This window comes from Chrysemys picta, chromosome 2 (assembly GCF_011386835.1).
Source record: "Chrysemys picta bellii isolate R12L10 chromosome 2, ASM1138683v2, whole genome shotgun sequence".
Lineage (NCBI taxonomy): Eukaryota > Metazoa > Chordata > Testudines > Emydidae > Chrysemys > Chrysemys picta.
This window is the reverse complement of record NC_088792.1, coordinates 60,553,787-60,571,248: the sequence shown is the minus strand read 5'-3', so window position 1 is coordinate 60,571,248 and position 17,462 is coordinate 60,553,787. Positions and strand designations below refer to the sequence as shown.

At 43.8% G+C, this 17,462-nt stretch overlaps 1 protein-coding gene across 1 annotated transcript in view; it reads right to left on the bottom strand.

The window, feature by feature from the left end:
• LOC101931388 (ATP-dependent translocase ABCB1-like) overlaps positions 1-17,462 on the bottom strand; it is a 432,036-nt gene that overhangs the window by 187,747 nt on the left and 226,827 nt on the right. Inside the window, exons 2-11 of the mRNA XM_065583266.1 lie at positions 12,197-12,303; positions 10,547-10,634; positions 10,403-10,451; positions 9,374-9,527; positions 8,344-8,422; positions 7,955-8,146; positions 6,690-6,861; positions 5,833-5,957; positions 2,132-2,309; positions 90-203 (exon numbers count right to left, since the gene is read on the bottom strand). Of these exons, the coding sequence (XP_065439338.1) occupies positions 90-203; positions 2,132-2,309; positions 5,833-5,957; positions 6,690-6,861; positions 7,955-8,146; positions 8,344-8,422; positions 9,374-9,527; positions 10,403-10,451; positions 10,547-10,634; positions 12,197-12,245 (1,200 nt within the window). The 5' untranslated portion in view covers positions 12,246-12,303. The remainder of the gene's footprint in view (positions 1-89; positions 204-2,131; positions 2,310-5,832; positions 5,958-6,689; positions 6,862-7,954; positions 8,147-8,343; positions 8,423-9,373; positions 9,528-10,402; positions 10,452-10,546; positions 10,635-12,196; positions 12,304-17,462) is intronic.

The window sequence follows — 17,462 nt, the reverse complement described above, 5'->3', positions numbered from 1 at the left end:
GGTATGAGTCTATGGAGTTCATCCACTTTTTGAATTTTTGGAGAAATAAATCAGAAATTTCAGACTGCTAGAAAAGAGACTTTAAGTACCTTATTGATAACCTTGTACACTTCATAGGCAGCACCTCGAGCATTGGCAACACTTTCTAAGTATGGGTAGCTCTGTCCGAGATAGAATGTGCCACGGAGCAGAGAAAATAATACCTACAGGGAACAAAAACAGGAGCTATAGTACAGTAGTTCCAGACCTGCAATTTCCTTAGTGCTAAATGTCACGGTAATCCTGGTAGTTCTGTAAGAGCTTTTCCAGAAAAAATATAAAAAAAGAAAATCAAAACTAAGATTTCAGGCTGCATTTTTCCAGCTCCCCCAGTTTTTATTCTTTTGCTGGATTTGACACAGGAAGTGGTGAATGTAGCTATTGTGTGAAGCCACATGCCCTTTAACAGTTGGATTAGCTTTTTTTGTTGCTGCTGCTTTCACTAACTCCCATTAAGAGAATAAATTGTGAAATTAGACATCTCTCCATCTCTTTGCAATATTAAAAACTTCAGCGTCCTCAAAGAGAGTTAATCCAATTTCCTGAGGCCCCAATCCTTCAAAGTGCACACTTAGCATCATACACTATAACTAGTTCCATTGAAGTCAAGTTCTCATCAGAAGTCAATGGTGCTACTCACAGTGCATAAAGCACGTACCTAAGTCTTTGCAGGATCAGGGCCTTATTCCTTTCCAAAGGAAAAATAATCTAAACGTATTGATAAAGTACAATAATCCCTTGCAGGGATTTAAAAAAAATGAAAGATGGTCACATGGATGTGACACTGGCAGACCAGGTGCCAGCTCATGCCAAAGCCCCAGACCTCACTGAATGCTTACAGATGCATAGCTGGAAGCCAGGTCAATTCACTTGTGTATTAGTATAGAGCAAAGTGATGGTTAAATGTATAGGAATATATCTGGTGTTTAAATTTCATGAAAACTAAATGTTAATGCATTGTTTTAAGTAATGCATTGTTTTCACGTATCTGGATCCCGTTATAACACTGTAGCAAATGTTCACATAGTGTATGCCCCTGTCCGTAAATAACCCATCAAATGAGAAAGACGTCTTGTGGAATGCAAATGAAGAACTTTAACAGAAAAGTGTTAATTTCAAAGCAAGTGGTCATTGTGTGTGATGATCGAAGATCAAAGACTCCAAATGTATTCCTCACTCTCTGCCAGCAAAGGAAAAGCCCACAGGGGTATTGACCCTGTCAGCTTGTTTTCTGTGGGAAGAAAACTATGAGTATGGATTCAGGGAAAAATCCTTTATTTCTGCGCTGTTTGGATGCTAACAGGGCAAAATAAATGAACATGGAGATGGAGATTCCCTTAGTTATTCTGGGTACCCATGAGATACTTTTGGGAAACTAGCAGATCACTACATCTCTGCTACCTTTTGGAATTATAGGCTGACTCATCTGTACATATATTTTGTCTGCTTTAATCTCTCAATAACTCTTATTACCTTTTCTTAGCTAATAAACCTTTAGTTAGTTTACTATAGAATTGTCTACCAGCATTGTCTTTGGTATAAAATCTAGGATACCAATGGATCTGGGGTAAGTGATTACTTTCTGGGACTGGAAGCAACCTGAATGTGGTGTGATTTTTGGTGTAAATGACCTTTTATCATGAAGTCAAGTTGGTCTGGGTGGCAAGACAGACTAGAGAGTCTGTCTGTGACTCCATGGTAAGACTGGTATAGTGATCCAGGAATTCACATTTGTTACTGGATTGGTGAAATCGAATTATAGGACACACCACCATTTTCGGGTTTCTGCCCTGTTTTCTGACAGCCTGCCCTGAGGTAGGCACTCATGGTCGTGAACCACTCCAGACAGCATGACAGTGACCAAATGAGATATTTATTATGGAACTTTGAGGTCTTAAATATGTAGATTCAACATCTCTGTTGATTTATATTAAACATATTTTAACATTTAGTCTGATGGGTACTTTCTGCCCGAGTAGAAATTATGCATCTTTTTATGCGGTGCTTAAACAGCAAAGCATTTTCTCTAATTTATAGACCATTTTTTAAAAGTTTGCCTCAGCTAAATCAGACTATACTATGCTGTACTTACAATTAACACACGTCCGATGTCATAATTCTCTTTCTCCTCCGCTGTGAGTTTGGTTCCGTACCAAAATGCAAGAGCAAAGGCTCCAAATAACATAAACTCTGTGAAACCCAAAGATGTGTAGGTGGTAATGGATTTTTTGACTCCAACTTTCCTAGCATTCTCTAGGTTAACATCATATCTGAAAACAGATGATAAATGTTAAATCTGGTATGTACCCAGATGACATTCAGTTCCCGAGCTTCCTTTCATGCTTCCAGGGTTTTCTGCCATAAAAAACAATTACCTAGATTCTTAGATGGTGTGAATCAACACAGTTTCATTGATTTTACATCAACAGAGGATCTGGCCCAATAGTAGGTCTGCCTTCTGGTGTTATTTCACTGAATGTGGCTGCTCTGAGTGAATTATCAGGCACACAGATAAACATGATATGTTGGGGAACAGTCAAGATGGCTTTTGTAAATGGAAATTGTGCCTCACCGATCTATTACAATTCTTTGAGAGTTTCAGCAAGCGTGTGGACAAGGGTGATCCAGTTGATATAGCGTACCTGGACTTTCAGAAAGCCTTTGACAAGGTCCCACACCAAAGGCTCTTAAGCAAAGACATGGGATAAGAGTGATAGGAAACAAAGGGTAGGAATAAATGGTCAGTTTTCACAGCGGGGAGAGATAAATAGCAGGGTCCCCCAAGAATCTGTACAGAGACTTGTGCTGTTCACATATTCATAAATTATATGAAAAAAAGGGTGAACAATGAGGTGGCAAAAATTGCAGATGACTCAATTTATTGAACATAGTTAAGTCCAGAGCTGACTGCAAAGAGCTACAAAGGCATCTCACAAAACTGGGTGACTGGGCAATAAAATGGCAGATGAAATTCAATGTTGATAAATGCAAAGTAATGCACATTGGAAAACAATCCCAACTATACATAAAAGATGATGGGGTCCAATTTAACTGCTACCACTTAAGAAAGAGATCTTGTAGACATCATGGACAATTCTCCAAAAACATTTGCTCAATGTGCAGCAGCTGTCAAAAAAGCTAAGAGAATGTTAGGAACCATTAGGAAGGGGATAGCTAATAAGACAGAAAATATCACAATGCCACAGTGTAAATCCATGGTATGCCCACACCTTAAATAATGTGTGCAGTTCTGGTTGCCCCATCTCAAATAAGATATATTAGAATTAGAAAAGGTACAGAGAAGGGCAACAAAAATTATTAGGGGTTTAGAAGAACTTCCAGCTGAGGAGCAGTTAAAAAGACTGGACTGTTCATCTTAGAAAATAAATGACTAAGAGAGGATATGATAGAGGTCTAGAAAATGAATGAAGAGAAAATGAATAGGAAACTGTTATTTACCCCTTCATGTAACATAAGAACTGGGGGTCACCCAATGAAATTAATAGGTAAGTTTTAGGTTTAAAACCTACAAAATGAAGTACTTCTTGACATAATGCAGTCAACAACTCATTGCCAGGCCAAAAGTATAACTGGGTTCAAAAAAGAATTAGATAAGGTCATGGAGGCTAGGTCCATCAATGGCTATTAGCCAAGATGGTCAGGGGTGGAACCTGTGCTGTGGATGTCCCTAAAGGTCTCAGTGCCAGAATCTGGGGATGGATCACTCAAAAATTGCCCTGTTCTGTTCATTTACTCTGAAGTATCTGGCACTGGACACTGTCAGAAGACAGGATTCTGGACTAGATGGACCATTGGTCTGACCCAATATGGCCATTCTTATGTAATATTGGAAAAATTGGCCTGAAATCAACAACATGAAATTCAATAAAGACAAGTGCAAAGTATTACACTTAGGAAGGAAAAATCAAATGCACAAATACAAAATGGAGAATAACTGGCTAGGTAGTAGTACTGCAGATCTGGGAATTCAAGTATATCACAAATTGAATATGAACCAACAACGTGATGTAGTTGTCAAAAAAAGATAATATTCTGGGGTGCACTCAGGGGAGTGCCATTTAAGACATGGGAGACAACTGTTCCACTCTACTTGTCTCTGGTGAGGCCTCTGCCAGAGTAGTGTATCGGTTTAGGAAAGGTGTGAACAAACTAGAGAAAGTCTAGAAGAGAGCAACAAAAATGATAAAAAGTTTAGAAAACCTGAGGAAATGTTAAAAGAACTGGGCATGTTGGTCTTGAAAATTAAAGACTAAGCAGACACCTGGCTAACAGTCTTCAGATATGCTAAGGAGCGTTACAAAGAGGATGGTGATCAGTTGTTCCCAATATCCACAGAAGACAGGACAAGAAATAATCAGGGTAATCTGCAGCAAGGGAGGTTTAGGTTAGATATTAGGAAAAACTGTCTAAATATTAGGATAGTTAAGTACTGGTATGTGTTACCAAGGAAGGTTGTGGAATTCCCATTATTGGAGGTTTTTCAGAACTGGTTAGACAAACACCTATCAGAGATGGCCTAGGTATACTTGACCCTACCTCAGTGCAGGGGGCTGGAATTGATGATCTCTCAAGGTCCCTTCCAGCCCTACATTTCTAGGATTCTATGAATATCAGCTTGCAAAGGTAAGAATTAGTGCTCACTCAATTTTTCAAGAAAAAGTGCTTTAGATAAAAGCAAACAAGTAAACAAAAGCCAAAGTCCCCTTTGATTTCACAACCTGGCAGTAGTTTGCTCTTGATGAACGCTGTTGGAAGCCAAGAACTATTTTCATAAGCTAAGTTACCAAGATATATGCCAATAGCAAGCAATCAAATACAAATTAAGCACCATATTATGCTAGTTAACCCCTGTGAGACAAGGACAAAGGTTAACAGTTACTTAATGAAAAACATCATTCTTTTTTTGCTTGCGATTCCTTTACAAGCTTATGGTTTTCCACCAATCAATAACAGCTTCTGTTCACTCATTAGCTATCTAATCCCCTTTAGCTTCTCAAGGGCATTACAGAAAGCACCGCTCAGCCCAGCAATGTTCTCAGAACATTTCAGGAGGACGTGCATATCATTTTATTGTTCAACGGCATGCACAGAAGCTTTGTAGAACCCTCTCGACACATACATTATGTACAAAAATGCCCTGACCAAAAGTGGGAAGGCCCAAAATGAATGGCACAGTTTACGCAGTAGTGAAGGGATCCAAAAATGATGTGCAATTAACTTCTTCCACATAAACTGCTCAGATATCATGGTATTGTTCAGATTAGATCAAGAAGAGGATTATTTGCAAAGCACTAAGCATGCACAAATTTTAAGTATATGGGTAGCCCCCTTGAAATCGATGACATAGGAAAGTGATAGGCAATCCTACCTAAGCTAATGATCCAGTAAAGCACGAGGTTAACTGTAAACACTTTAATCAATGATTTCAGTGCGAGTGTGCATGTGCTTAAAGTATTTGCAAAAGTGCTTTGTTGGACTGGAGCCTTAGAGAAGACTCTATTTTCTATAGCTTCAGCTCCAAATTCAACTTCAGGTTAGTGTCAGAGGGAAATTGGGCCTTACAATGCCCCTCCATAATGTAGGTGAATTGAGTGATTGCAAATGTTCATGGGTGACAGAAAACATCTCCTTCCATATGCTCATATTTGTCTTCATCTGAACTTCTCAGCTATCTGGGGGATAAACTGACAGATCATCTTTGATTTTTTAAAAATAACCACATCACTTTCCCAAATATTATATACAATCAATAATTAGTTAAAAAAACCTCACTTTGCTAAAGCCTTCATCTGTCCATTGAAAGTAACAACTGTTCTGACAGCAGTCAAAATTTCTTCCGCCACAGCTCCTGCTCTAGCATAAGCAGTCAGCTCTTTTGTAGTGAATGATGCCAGGAACTGGAAAATTTAGAGGGTGGGGAAAAGGGAAAAGTATTTTATGGAAATCTGTTTAAGTGGTGTAAATTACGTACTGATACAAAGGGTGATCAAACAGTTAGGGAAAGAGCCTAGAATTTAGGAGACCTGGGTTCAAGTCCCCACTCCAACAAAGTTTTCCTGGGCAACTTCGGGTAAAGTAACTTCTCTCCATGTTTCATTTCTCCATGTGTAAAATGGGAATCCCTGATCTTGCATGGTGTTGTGAGGCTAAATACAATGAAGATTGTGAGGCACTCAGAAACTATAGTAATGGAGCCCATGTAAATAACTTAGCTATCTTAATTATAGGTCACAATCCTGTTTCTTCCTCCACCATTTTCAGTGCTTGGGTGGGGGACAGGAGGAGAGAAAACAAAATACACCCTATAAATAGAAACACTTGGTAAATTTTTCTGTGCATTACAAGCAATAGCTATTAATGTGGTCACAGTTGATGAAGGCTGATCATCCTCTTCCCATGTGGTGAGTGGTGGTGACTGGAAGCAGTCCACGCCTCCATGGCATGCTAATGCCTGCCTGCTGATGCTCAGTGTAGACAGAGCTCTACAAATTTTGGGGCAGGAGCCAGTGGAGTAGGAGAAGGGCTGATCTCCATGCTCTCCAAACTTTGTGGTCATGTTGCTTTGGGGTTCACTCCCCCTCAATCTGATTTAGAGGTAGAATTCTTATTTGTTTTTCCCCAGCACTTACGATTGATCCAACTGTTGCTGCTGCAGCAAGGAGAGGGCTAACTGACAAAATCACCAAAGTCAGTTTCCACCCGTAGACAAATCCTATAACAATCCCTGTCAGAAACGTAGCAAAGAATTGTACAAATATACAAAACTTGTCTCCGATGCCTTCCTGGATGGTGTTAATGTCCCTGTTAATTAAAAAAGACATTTGTTAACTTTGATGAATGCCTCCTCCTCACATACTTTTCTGTTTTGCTGGAGAGAAGCTTGTCAGAAGTTTAACTGTTCAAATCATTGGATAGTAAGAATTTTGGACATGGGTACTGAACAGCAGTAATGGCTCTTTGTGGGGCTAGGAACTAGCAGATCACAACTCATTTTCTGTGATGTAACCTCTAGATAGACTTCTGCCATTGCTACCCCTGCTCATTCACACGTGACCCAATTCATTTATGCAATATCCAAAAGGAATAATCCATACAAAAACAAAAATTCACCCCCAAAACCTTTACATTACGTTTTCCTCCAACTTCCCCTATGTATTCTATCTTCTTCAATTTTGTTATTAGATTTTAAGTTCTTTTAGGCAAGGAATATCTCCATTTTGCGTCCGATACAGTGACAAGCACTGTGTTAGTAAATTATTATTTGGAAAACCACTGTGTGTCACACTAATTTTCTCTTGCTATTTACATATGTGGGAGCTAGGATTGGTGAAATTCAAGCCTCTCTCATTCCCTTCAGGATTCACATCTTCCAAAAACTGGGCATATCCCTCCCTGCAAAAATTAAATCTGGAGAAACTCTTCATACCCTGATCATATCTTCCTCTGAATCCCTGCACAAGGGACCTGATCCAAAGATTCCTAATGATTTTAATTGGTTTGGGATCAGGTTCAAAATGATAACATAGTGGCCATAACTATGAGTGCAGTTTCATTTCATACAATGTCAGCGTTTTCAGTGTTTGTAAACTAGCTGGAGACAGCAGAGCTGTTTATCTACAGTAGTTTGCAAAGCATCTCATAGACACTACAAAGCTAATGTCAGAGGAGTAAGATATTGCATTTCAAAGCATAGGCCCTCGCAATGGAAATGTCACTGAAATTCTGAAAATGAAGTGAAAAATGATAACGAATTCCTCCCTCAGACAGCAGTAATATTTTGGGTCTTAGTTAAAAACGTTTCCTGGAAATTCCCTGTAGCTAATTCTATAAAGGTAAACATCAGTCTTCTTTTTGGCTCATGTTCCTGATGCATAGATAAATAGAGCCTTCTCACGCCGTCAGTCGGGTGTTCAACGTTCCATTCTGGCTGGTATCAAACCAAGCCATCTCCTGGTGAAGTATTGCGAAAAAAAACTTTTGTCGGATTCTTGCTGTCTGTCTTGCAGCTGAGGTCAAAAATGTCCAGACTTGGACGGTGCTCAGTATCACTACAGCAAAGCCAATACCCGCATAGTAGTAGGCAAACCTGTAGTAAAACAGTAAAAGTCCATAAGGTCAATTGCATCTTGCAAGATAAGTTAGACACATCAGGTCACATTCAACCCTGCTGAAGAAAATGAGATGTAATTGAGGGCCAAATTTGGCTTACAGTCTAATGGACAAAAAAAATATATAGAAACTACACTGTGCTATTCTTATGAAAATAATTGCAGAGGTTCTTACCTGCTCATTTCAGCTTCTATATCCAAACCTGGAATTGCTGGACAAGTAGAGTTACTATTCATCACAGCTGAAAGATTAACTGTAACATAGAAAAATATTCAGGTTTATTAGAACAGGCATAAAAGAAAGCACGGTGGTTTTAGGCCATAATCTTATGGGTGTTTTGTAGGACACTACACTCCCTGCAACAGCTCTGTAGATTTATAATTTTCATGGTGGCCATCATCCTTCCAGTGGAGGATCAAACAGGGCCAACTTCTGAGTCAGCTCACAGGGTTACTGTAGAGTGATGTCATGGATTTAGCTCACTACGTCAATGGGCACTGGTCAGATCATAGCTTCATCTGATCTGACCTTCGGATTCCAACAAAGGGCAATATCTGATTTTTCAGAAGTTGATAACTCCCCCTTCTACCTCACATAAGGCAAAATTCATCCGGGCCGACACCATAACTCTGACTTTTATGCACCACTGAGGTTCCACCCAAGCCTCAAAACTGGGCCCAAATGTGGTCCAAGTGGTGGCTCAGCCTTTTGCTGACTGTCCGCAAAAAGGAAAATTTCGCCAATAATGCACCAAACCAATAGTGCAAAACTGTTCAGAGCTGGGAGAAATAGGAGACCCCTTCCAGGTGTCAGCACATATATTTTACGGTAAGTCATGATTGCCCTTTTCATAAGCTTAGCTCATATAGAGGCAAAATAGTATTAATGGTCATATTTTGTTGTTTTAAAAATCCAGTCACAGAACTTGATTTGGTGACCTCCTGGGACAGTGAATTCCATGGATTAACTATAAGCTATAGAAAGTAGTAAATCATTTTATAGTTACCAAATGTACTGCTCTGTAATTTATCAAGTGTCTGGTTTGGTACACTATACAGCAGGGTAAAAAGGAAGGACTCCTCAGAATTCACTATGCTCTTCATGGCTTTTAACACCACAGCAGCACTCCATCCTGAACCTCTGCCAATCCAGTAAATAAGAGACCCTAACAAATATTTTCAGAAGTTGAATAAACTTTATTTACCTGAAGACATATTTACTGCTTGGCCAATCGTCACAAATCTGTTTGTAATCTCTCCAATGACAACGATAAAAAGTGGCAGCCCTGTTCCATTTGCAACAGCTGCAATCAAGCCTATTATCATCAAAATGATATCCAGCCAATCGGCATACCCAAACTACATGAATATCAAGAAAAAGGTATTAATTGAAGGTTGACAAATTCACATAATTGTCACAAGATCCTACTAAGACACATAGAATAGGATTTGTTTTTACATAGCACCATTCGCCATTTGGGTATCCCAAAACACTTTATGAAGCAATGAATTAGATACTGTGAAGGCAAACACAGCATTTGGGATACATTTTGAAAAAGCTTACACACAGTTTTAGGCCGTTTTTTATTGAGGGACTTAGGACATGTTGGCAGGATGAATCCCCTAATCTGCAGAAAAAAGAATATATCTTACATTTTCACAAAGTGATAACATCACCTGTGCAACTCACTGCTTCCCTGTGTGCATTCTACTACATCCCATATTTACTCAGTGCATTTAAAATGTAAACAAGAACAGGTAGTTGACAAATATTTGGCTGCTGCCTACCAATAGAAATGGGTATGTAGCAGTTATCACATTTAAGAAAAACACAGCACTTGTTTCCCTGGATAATTCATGAGACATTATGCACTAATGGTAAAATTATCTCCAGTTGAGAGAGCCAGGGCAAGGCCCTATTTACCGCACATGCTTCACTTTAGTCCTTAAAATGGGTGAATTTCACTCCGTCATGGTGCTAGTGCTGAAACATCATCAAGCACTGGCACTTAGCTCTGGGTGGACTTTGCACAAAAGGCCATATTTTTAAAGAGGGAAGCCTGAGATCAACGCACAAAAATGGCTGTGCGGCAATACTAAGTTTTGCACAGACCTCTTTCTTCTCTTTCGAATTGCAGTATTGTGGTTGCACATTAGTCTGTTACCATAACGTACAACAGACAAAGAAAAGGAACAATGAGAAATAAAATCAAACCAATAAACTATGCACTAACCAGTTTCAAAATGCCAACCATCTTTTCCTTTGACTTCTCATTTTTCTTTCTAAAGAGATTAATGCAAAATTAATGCAGGACCTTTCTTGAAAGGCAGGGCAGGGCAAGAAATTTAACAGCGTATTGAGATCAAGGAACCCCTACTTTTTCTTGTTCTTCTGTAATTGGTCATTTTGCTCAGGTTTTTCATCATGTTGGAAAGCAGGATTGTCATAGCCATTACTTGTAGATTCTGTGGAGGAGAAAGTAGGCTTTGCTTTCACAAACAGTAAGGTCTTTTAAGTCAGCTTCTTATGAAGCACATTAAATCCCTTTCTGAATTATCTGAGCACCAAAACAGTTGATTTTTTTAAAGCAGGAAAACTACATGCTCTTGAAACAGCTCAATCACTTTCAGTTTTTTCCTCCCCCAAAATCACATCCAAGCTGAGAACAAACAAACTAATTTTAAGGGAAGTCATTAAAGACCAACTTGGGTCTCAGTCTTGCAAAAACTGAGGGTATGCCTAAGTGTATGTCTACACTAGAAGTGCTAGAGGGGCACAGCTGCAGCTATGCTCTCTGTAGCATATACACTTACTACAATGATGGAAGGGATTAGTGAATCCACCTGCTAGGTTGATGGAAGAGTTGTTCTGACAACGTAATGGTGTCTACACTGGGGCTTAGGTCGGCTTATCTATGTCTCACAAGGGCATGAATTTTTCACACCTCTGAGAAATGTAGCTAGGAGGACCTAACTTTTAGGTGTAGACCAGGCCTTTGTCTTTTCAGGATTGGAGCCTTAGAGTGGAACAGGCATACTTATTATTTGTTGGTATTTCAGTAGTACCTACAGCCCTCAACCCTGTGCTATGGCTGTACAAACACAAGCAAAAAATGAGGATCTCCACTTAAAAGAGTTTATAATCAACAAGTGGATGAAAGAAACAGACAGAGGAATCACAACGGAATAGTGAGGTGACTGTGAACTATAGGATAAAAGATGGTCACAACACACCAACTGTCTGTCCTATCTCAACCTGAACTATAACTACTGTGTTTTCCATCACTAGTTTTTAGAACACCCTTGTAGAGACTTACAGGACACTATTATGTTTGCTTTAATTCAGTTAACTAATTCCTGACTCACATAGTGGAGCATGTATCAGGGAGCAGGCATATTCGTCTGTATTCACAAAAACAACAAGGAGCCTGGTGGCACCTTAAAGATGAGCAGATTTATTTGGGCATAAGCTTTCGTGGGTAAAAACCTCATTTCTTCAGATGCATAGTGGAACATTTGCACGCTTAGGCCCCATTGCTGATGCATGTAAATAACTTTAGGCATGTGAGCGGCCACATTGAAACTCAATGGGACTACTCATGTGCATAAATGCTCACAGGATGGGAGCCTTAGTTATTTTTAAGCTAGAGTGCCTCACTAGACACACCAGGGTCACTTAAGTTAATAGAAAGGCCACACAGAGCTATGCCCAGCCAGTGTGTGACTAAGCTAGAAGAGAATACATGTATTCAGTGCTAGCTAAGAATATTTTCTGAATGCTGTTTCCTCCACAGAGATCCCCAAGAAGGGTCCATACTCGCTGGGTAAAGAAACCACAGAAGAAAGCTTAATAGCCAGAATAGCATGATTTGTGGAGGACAATGGGAGGGCTGATCTGTTTTCCATTGAAATCCCTCATGGCTACCAGACAAGATTCGAAATGTGGCTTAGTTTTGTGGCAATGGAGTACATCCTTCCAACAACTAGCCTAACATTCAAAAGACGAAACAACTAACTGAAAAACTTACTAGGATTAGGTGGTTCCTTTTCTGTGTAATTTATGAAATCATCCTTCATTGTGTTATTCTGTTGTATGGTTATTAGACTTGCAGAAGTAAATCACTTTAGGTAAAATCTGCATACACAAGAAAACAGCACAACCTTTCAGAGACAATAGCCATTCAAAGAGTTCACATTAAGATATGTTTATGTTTCTTTATTAATTGTTTGTTTCCTTTCCACAACTTTTCCTAGGGAATAAAAATATTTATCATTACATACTACTTTTACATCAGGGTAAATTACTTTTCTAAAGAACTATGTTCATTTTTAAAAATTAGGACAACAATGCGGCCTGCTTCCTGGGGGTACCCAGGGCTGTGGCCACCTGCTCTTAGCACGAGAAAGCCTTGTCTGTGCCTGATGGGTATCAGCTCCCCCAACTCCAGGTACCACAGGCAACACAAGCACTCCCCTTTAGGCCTAGGCAGGCCCCTGCTGTCTCTTACAGGTTAGTGATAGGCACATTCCAAACCCTGAGCTTCAGGTATTGTTGCTCTCTGTTCATGCGAGAAGGACCAGGGAAGTGAGAGGGTGAAGGAATAAGCCTCCTAACATCTTGGTGCCCTTGACTCAACTGCATTGCATCGGATAGGTGAGTGGCAGCCTGTAAGTCCCCCACCCCAACAATCCGCGCAGCTGCTTGGAGAGGGTATAGCGAACTCTCGTGATGGTAATTAAATTATACCAGGGGGTCAGGTAGAGTGGCTACTACCCTAGGGTTACCATCCGTCCGGGTTTCCCCGGACATGTCCTGGCTTTTTCAGTGTTAAATGGCCGTCCGGGGGGGATTTCTAATCAAGTAGAAATGTCTGGGATTTCCCCCTTCCCCTTGTGCGGCACGGCTGATCGGACGCCTGGCCTGATTGAAAGCCACTCGCAGCCACTAGGGCCTCTAGCAGCCAGAGTCCCTCCCCCTCCCCCACAAAGCAGCCGGCAGGTGTTTGATTCCACGTGGAGCCTGCAGCTCTCCCTCTGCCGGGTAAGCGGGGGGGGAGCAGGGCAGGCGGCGGGGGGTGGGTTGTAGAGGCTGCAGGGGCAGGGGGGTGCAGAGGCTGCTGGGCGAATGGGGAGCAGGGGGCACAGAGGCTGCAGGGGCAGGGCAGGCAGGGGGTGCAGAGGCTGCAGGGCGAGTGGGGAGCAGAGGGCACAGAGGCTGCAGGGGCTGGGAGGGTGCAGAGGCTGCAGGGCGAGTGGGGGAGCAGGGGGGCACAGAGGCTGCAGAGGCTGCAGGGCGAGTGGGGAGCAGGGGGCACAGAGGCTGCAGGGGCGGGGGGTGCAGAGGCTGCAGGGCGAAGTGGGGAGCAGGTGGCACAGAGGCTGCAGGGGCGGGGGGGGTGCAGAGGCTGCAGGGCGAGTGGGGAGCAGGGGGCACAGAGGCTGCAGGGGCGGGGGGTGCAGAGGCTGCAGGGCAAGTGGGGAGCAGGGGGGTGCAGAGGCTGCAGGGCAAGTGGGGAGCAGGGGGCACACAGGCTGCAGGGGCGGGGGGGGATGCAGAGGCTGCAGGGCGAGTGAGGAGCAGGGGGGCACAGAGGCTGCAGGGGCGGGGGGGGTGCAGAGGCTGCAAGGCGAGTGGGGAGCAGGGGGCACAGAGGCTGCAGGGGCGGGGGGGATGCAGAGGCTGCAGGGGCAAGGCAGGCAGGGGGCACAGAGGCTGCAGGGTGAGTGGGGAGCAGGGGGGCACAGAGGCTGCAGGGGCGGGGGGGGATGCAGAGGCTGCAGGGGCAAGGCAGGCAGGGGGCACAGAGGCTGCAGGGTGAGTGGGGAGCAGGGGGCACAGAGGCTGCAGGAGCAACGGGGGTGCAGAGGCTGCCGGGCGAGTGGGGAGCAGGGGGCACAGAGGCTGCAGGGGCAGGGGGGGTGCAGAGGCTGCCGGGCGAGTGGGGAGCAGGGGGCACAGAGGCTGCAGGGGCGGGGGGGGGTGCAGGGGAAGAGCAGGCGGGGGGGGTGCAGAGGCTGCAGGGCGAGTGGGGAGCAGGGGGGCACAGAGGCTGCAGGGGTGGGGGGGGATGCAGAGGCTGCAGGGGCAGGGCAGGCAGGGGGCGCAGAGGCTGCAGGGGCGGGGGGGTGCAGAGGCTGCAGGGGCGAGTGGGGAGCAGGGGGCGCAGAGGCTGCAGGGGGCGGGGGGTGCAGAGGCTGCCGGGCGAGTGGGGAGCAGGGGGGCACAGAGGCTGCAGGGGCGGGGGGTGCAGAGGCTGCAGGGGCGAGTGGGGAGCAGGGGGCGCAAAGGCTGCAGGGGCGGGGGAGGGTGCAGGAGGCTGCCGGGCGAGTGGGGAGCAGGGGGGCGCAAAGGCTGCAGGGGCGGGGGGTGCAGAGGCTGCAGGGTGAGTGGGGAGCAGAGGGCGCAGAGGCTGCAGGGGCAGGGGGTGCAGAGGGCTGCAGGGCGAGTGGGGAGCAGGGGGCGCAGGGGCTGCAGAGTGAGTGGGGAGCAGGGGGCGCAGAGGCTGCAGGGGTGCAGAGGCTGCAGGGCGAGGAGGAGCAGGGCAGGCAAGGGCCATAGGGGCTGCGGGGCGAGTGGGGAGCAGGGAAGCACTTAGCAACCCCCAACCAAGATCAGAGCGGGAGGGAGGAGGGGGAATGCAGGGTGCTCAGAGGAGGGGGCAGAGTTGGGGCAGGGACTTTGGGGAAGGGGTTGGAATGGGGGCGGAGAAGGGGTGGGGTTGGGGCAGGGCAGGGGGTGGGGAAGGGGCGGAGTTGGGGCGGGGCCGGGGACCCGTGGAGTGTCCTCTTTTTTAAATGTTTGAATATGGTAACCCTACTACTACCACCACGATGCTTCTGTCCCCAGAAGCCTTTACAGCTATTCTGAGGGAAAATGGGCCCTTTTCCCACAGAAATGGTCTATAAGGGACTGCTGCAGGCAGCAGGTGGAGGAATAATCTGATCAAAATGATTTGACTATTGGGCAATGTAATCAAAATCCCTAAAGGAATGTCAGGGATTTCTATTGGAACTGAACTTGACTGCCACTGGCTGTATCTGGTTGTACAAGATGGAAGTGTAATCGGGGTACAGTTGTGTAAAAAAGTAATCACAGTGCAAGGGATGTTAGGCAAAAGATAATTTTATGCGTGTGCATAGGAAAAGGAAAAGGGGAGCAACACTGAGCCTTGGGGTGGCTCTGGGGGATCAGACTGTCACTTTGGGGGTGCATGAAAACTCTGTGGGCACAGGGGAGGCAGTTACACCTTGTGTAAAATTAATATGGCTAATATAATGTTATGGAAGTTAAACTATTTCCCAGGACATGTGCAGTGTATATTGGAAAAGGGGTAAAACATGATACTTAATTAAAATCCTATTAGGGCTCCAAAAGGAGCCACAATCGATTGTACTTTCTTTTTCAGATCTCTGTATGTTTTGGAACAGGAGATGAAAGTGAAAAGTAATCAGAACTCTGGTGGAAGTGAAATGTGTTCCTTTTAAGACACTCTCTGAGCTGCTGATAGCTTTGAATCCAAAAGCAAGCCAAGAAAGCCTCTGTGTGGATGCAAATTACCTAGCTGATGGGGGAAGGAGGAAACTGCCCATAAGTAGCAGCACAAAGAACCTGCAAATAATGCATACATCTGGTCAGCAAACAAGCTACTAGAAGGCTCAGATTATGGCCCTCCAGAATAAGGAGGTGAAAAAACAAGTCAAGCCTGAAAATAAAGGGGACAGGTTAACCCTAAGAGAGGGGTGTGTGTGTGTGTGTGTGTGTGTGTGTGTGTGTGTGTGTGTGTGTGTGTGTGTGTGTGTGTGTGTGTGCGCGCAGAGCAGAAATCTGAAGCTGTCTCTCAGCTATTACCTGAGAATAAACGTAAAGCTTGGTACAGCATAGAAACTATTGCAAACCTGCTCTGTTGTACAAGAGGGGAAACTGAGGCACACCACCTCATAAATTTCATAAATGACCAGTGAGTGGGATAATTCACTAGCCTGACTATAGAACAAAATAAGGACAGCCTGGAGGTAATTCTTCTGTATTTCCTGCAATTAGCAAGGAAATTTGTAAAAGGAATTGGTATTATTTTTAAGCTATAATCTGTCCCCATCAGAGGGGGTGGAAATTATTTCTTTTGTTTTTCAGACATTCTACAAGCATGCTGGCGCCAGCGGAAGAATAACCCAAAATACCATGGATCTATGTTTTGTGTTGTTTGTCTGTGGTGTTTGTCTTGTTGCTAGCATGACGTGGGTGGGGGATGGCTTCAAAAGGCTGACCTGACAGGGAGATGTGTATGGGAATGCAAAATGCTCAACTAGGAAGCCAGCACCTGTGTAATAACTACCATGGTGCCTGGAAATAGAACAGCAACTAAGGTGGGCCCCACAAGCCCTATGGGAATAATGAGAAGGGGAGGAGCTCACTGGGAATCAATGGAGGGGTGTGTAAAATGGTGTAAATCCAAAGAAGATGTTTGGATGTGCCCCTCTCCTAGGACTATGGAGGAGCAGAATCAATGGCCTATGGCAAGGGGTGGACAATTGGGTGTATTGTGTATAAGGTGTTTTGCTGAAAATGTACATATTACTAGGGGCACAATTACACCAGCCCCTAACCAAACTACACACATCTACACGCTATCTGGACTTTGGAGCACAAATGGATCTGTAAATCTTATTGTTGTGAATAATTTTACTGAAATTTAACTAACCAATCCTAACACATTGTAACATAGTTATTTAACCAATTATATCCCACCACCTTAATTGGTTTACACCCAACAAAATTAATTATACAACAGACAGAAACAATCACAGAACCAGACAGAGATTATACAGACAAACAATAGGGAAAGTGGAAACTACAGTGATAGAACAATACAGAAATGAGGATTTCACATCCCAGCTATTGATAAGTGAGTTCTTGCCAGACAGGATGCTATCAAACTAAGTTTCCTTTTACATCTTCTAGGCTCTTCCCTTTCTCTGGAGGTGATAGGAATAGCAGGACAGGATTGTATTCCTAACAGCCCAATAGCACCTTCTTTCCATGTGACTAGTTTGGAATGTGAAGATGTGACCATTCACTTCTCAGCGTATGGCTGCCTCTGCTGCTTAGCCAAAGGCCTACTTAGCCTAAGAACAGAGCCTCAGACTGTCACAGTATGAGAAGGCCCTTACGCAGACAGACAGTGATTTTGATTCTTTCTTTTATACCTCTATAACTAGTTAAGTGATAAGAATACACGTAAATTCTTAAAGTATAGGCTTTTACAGACAGGCTTGAATATCTATATCCTAACCCCC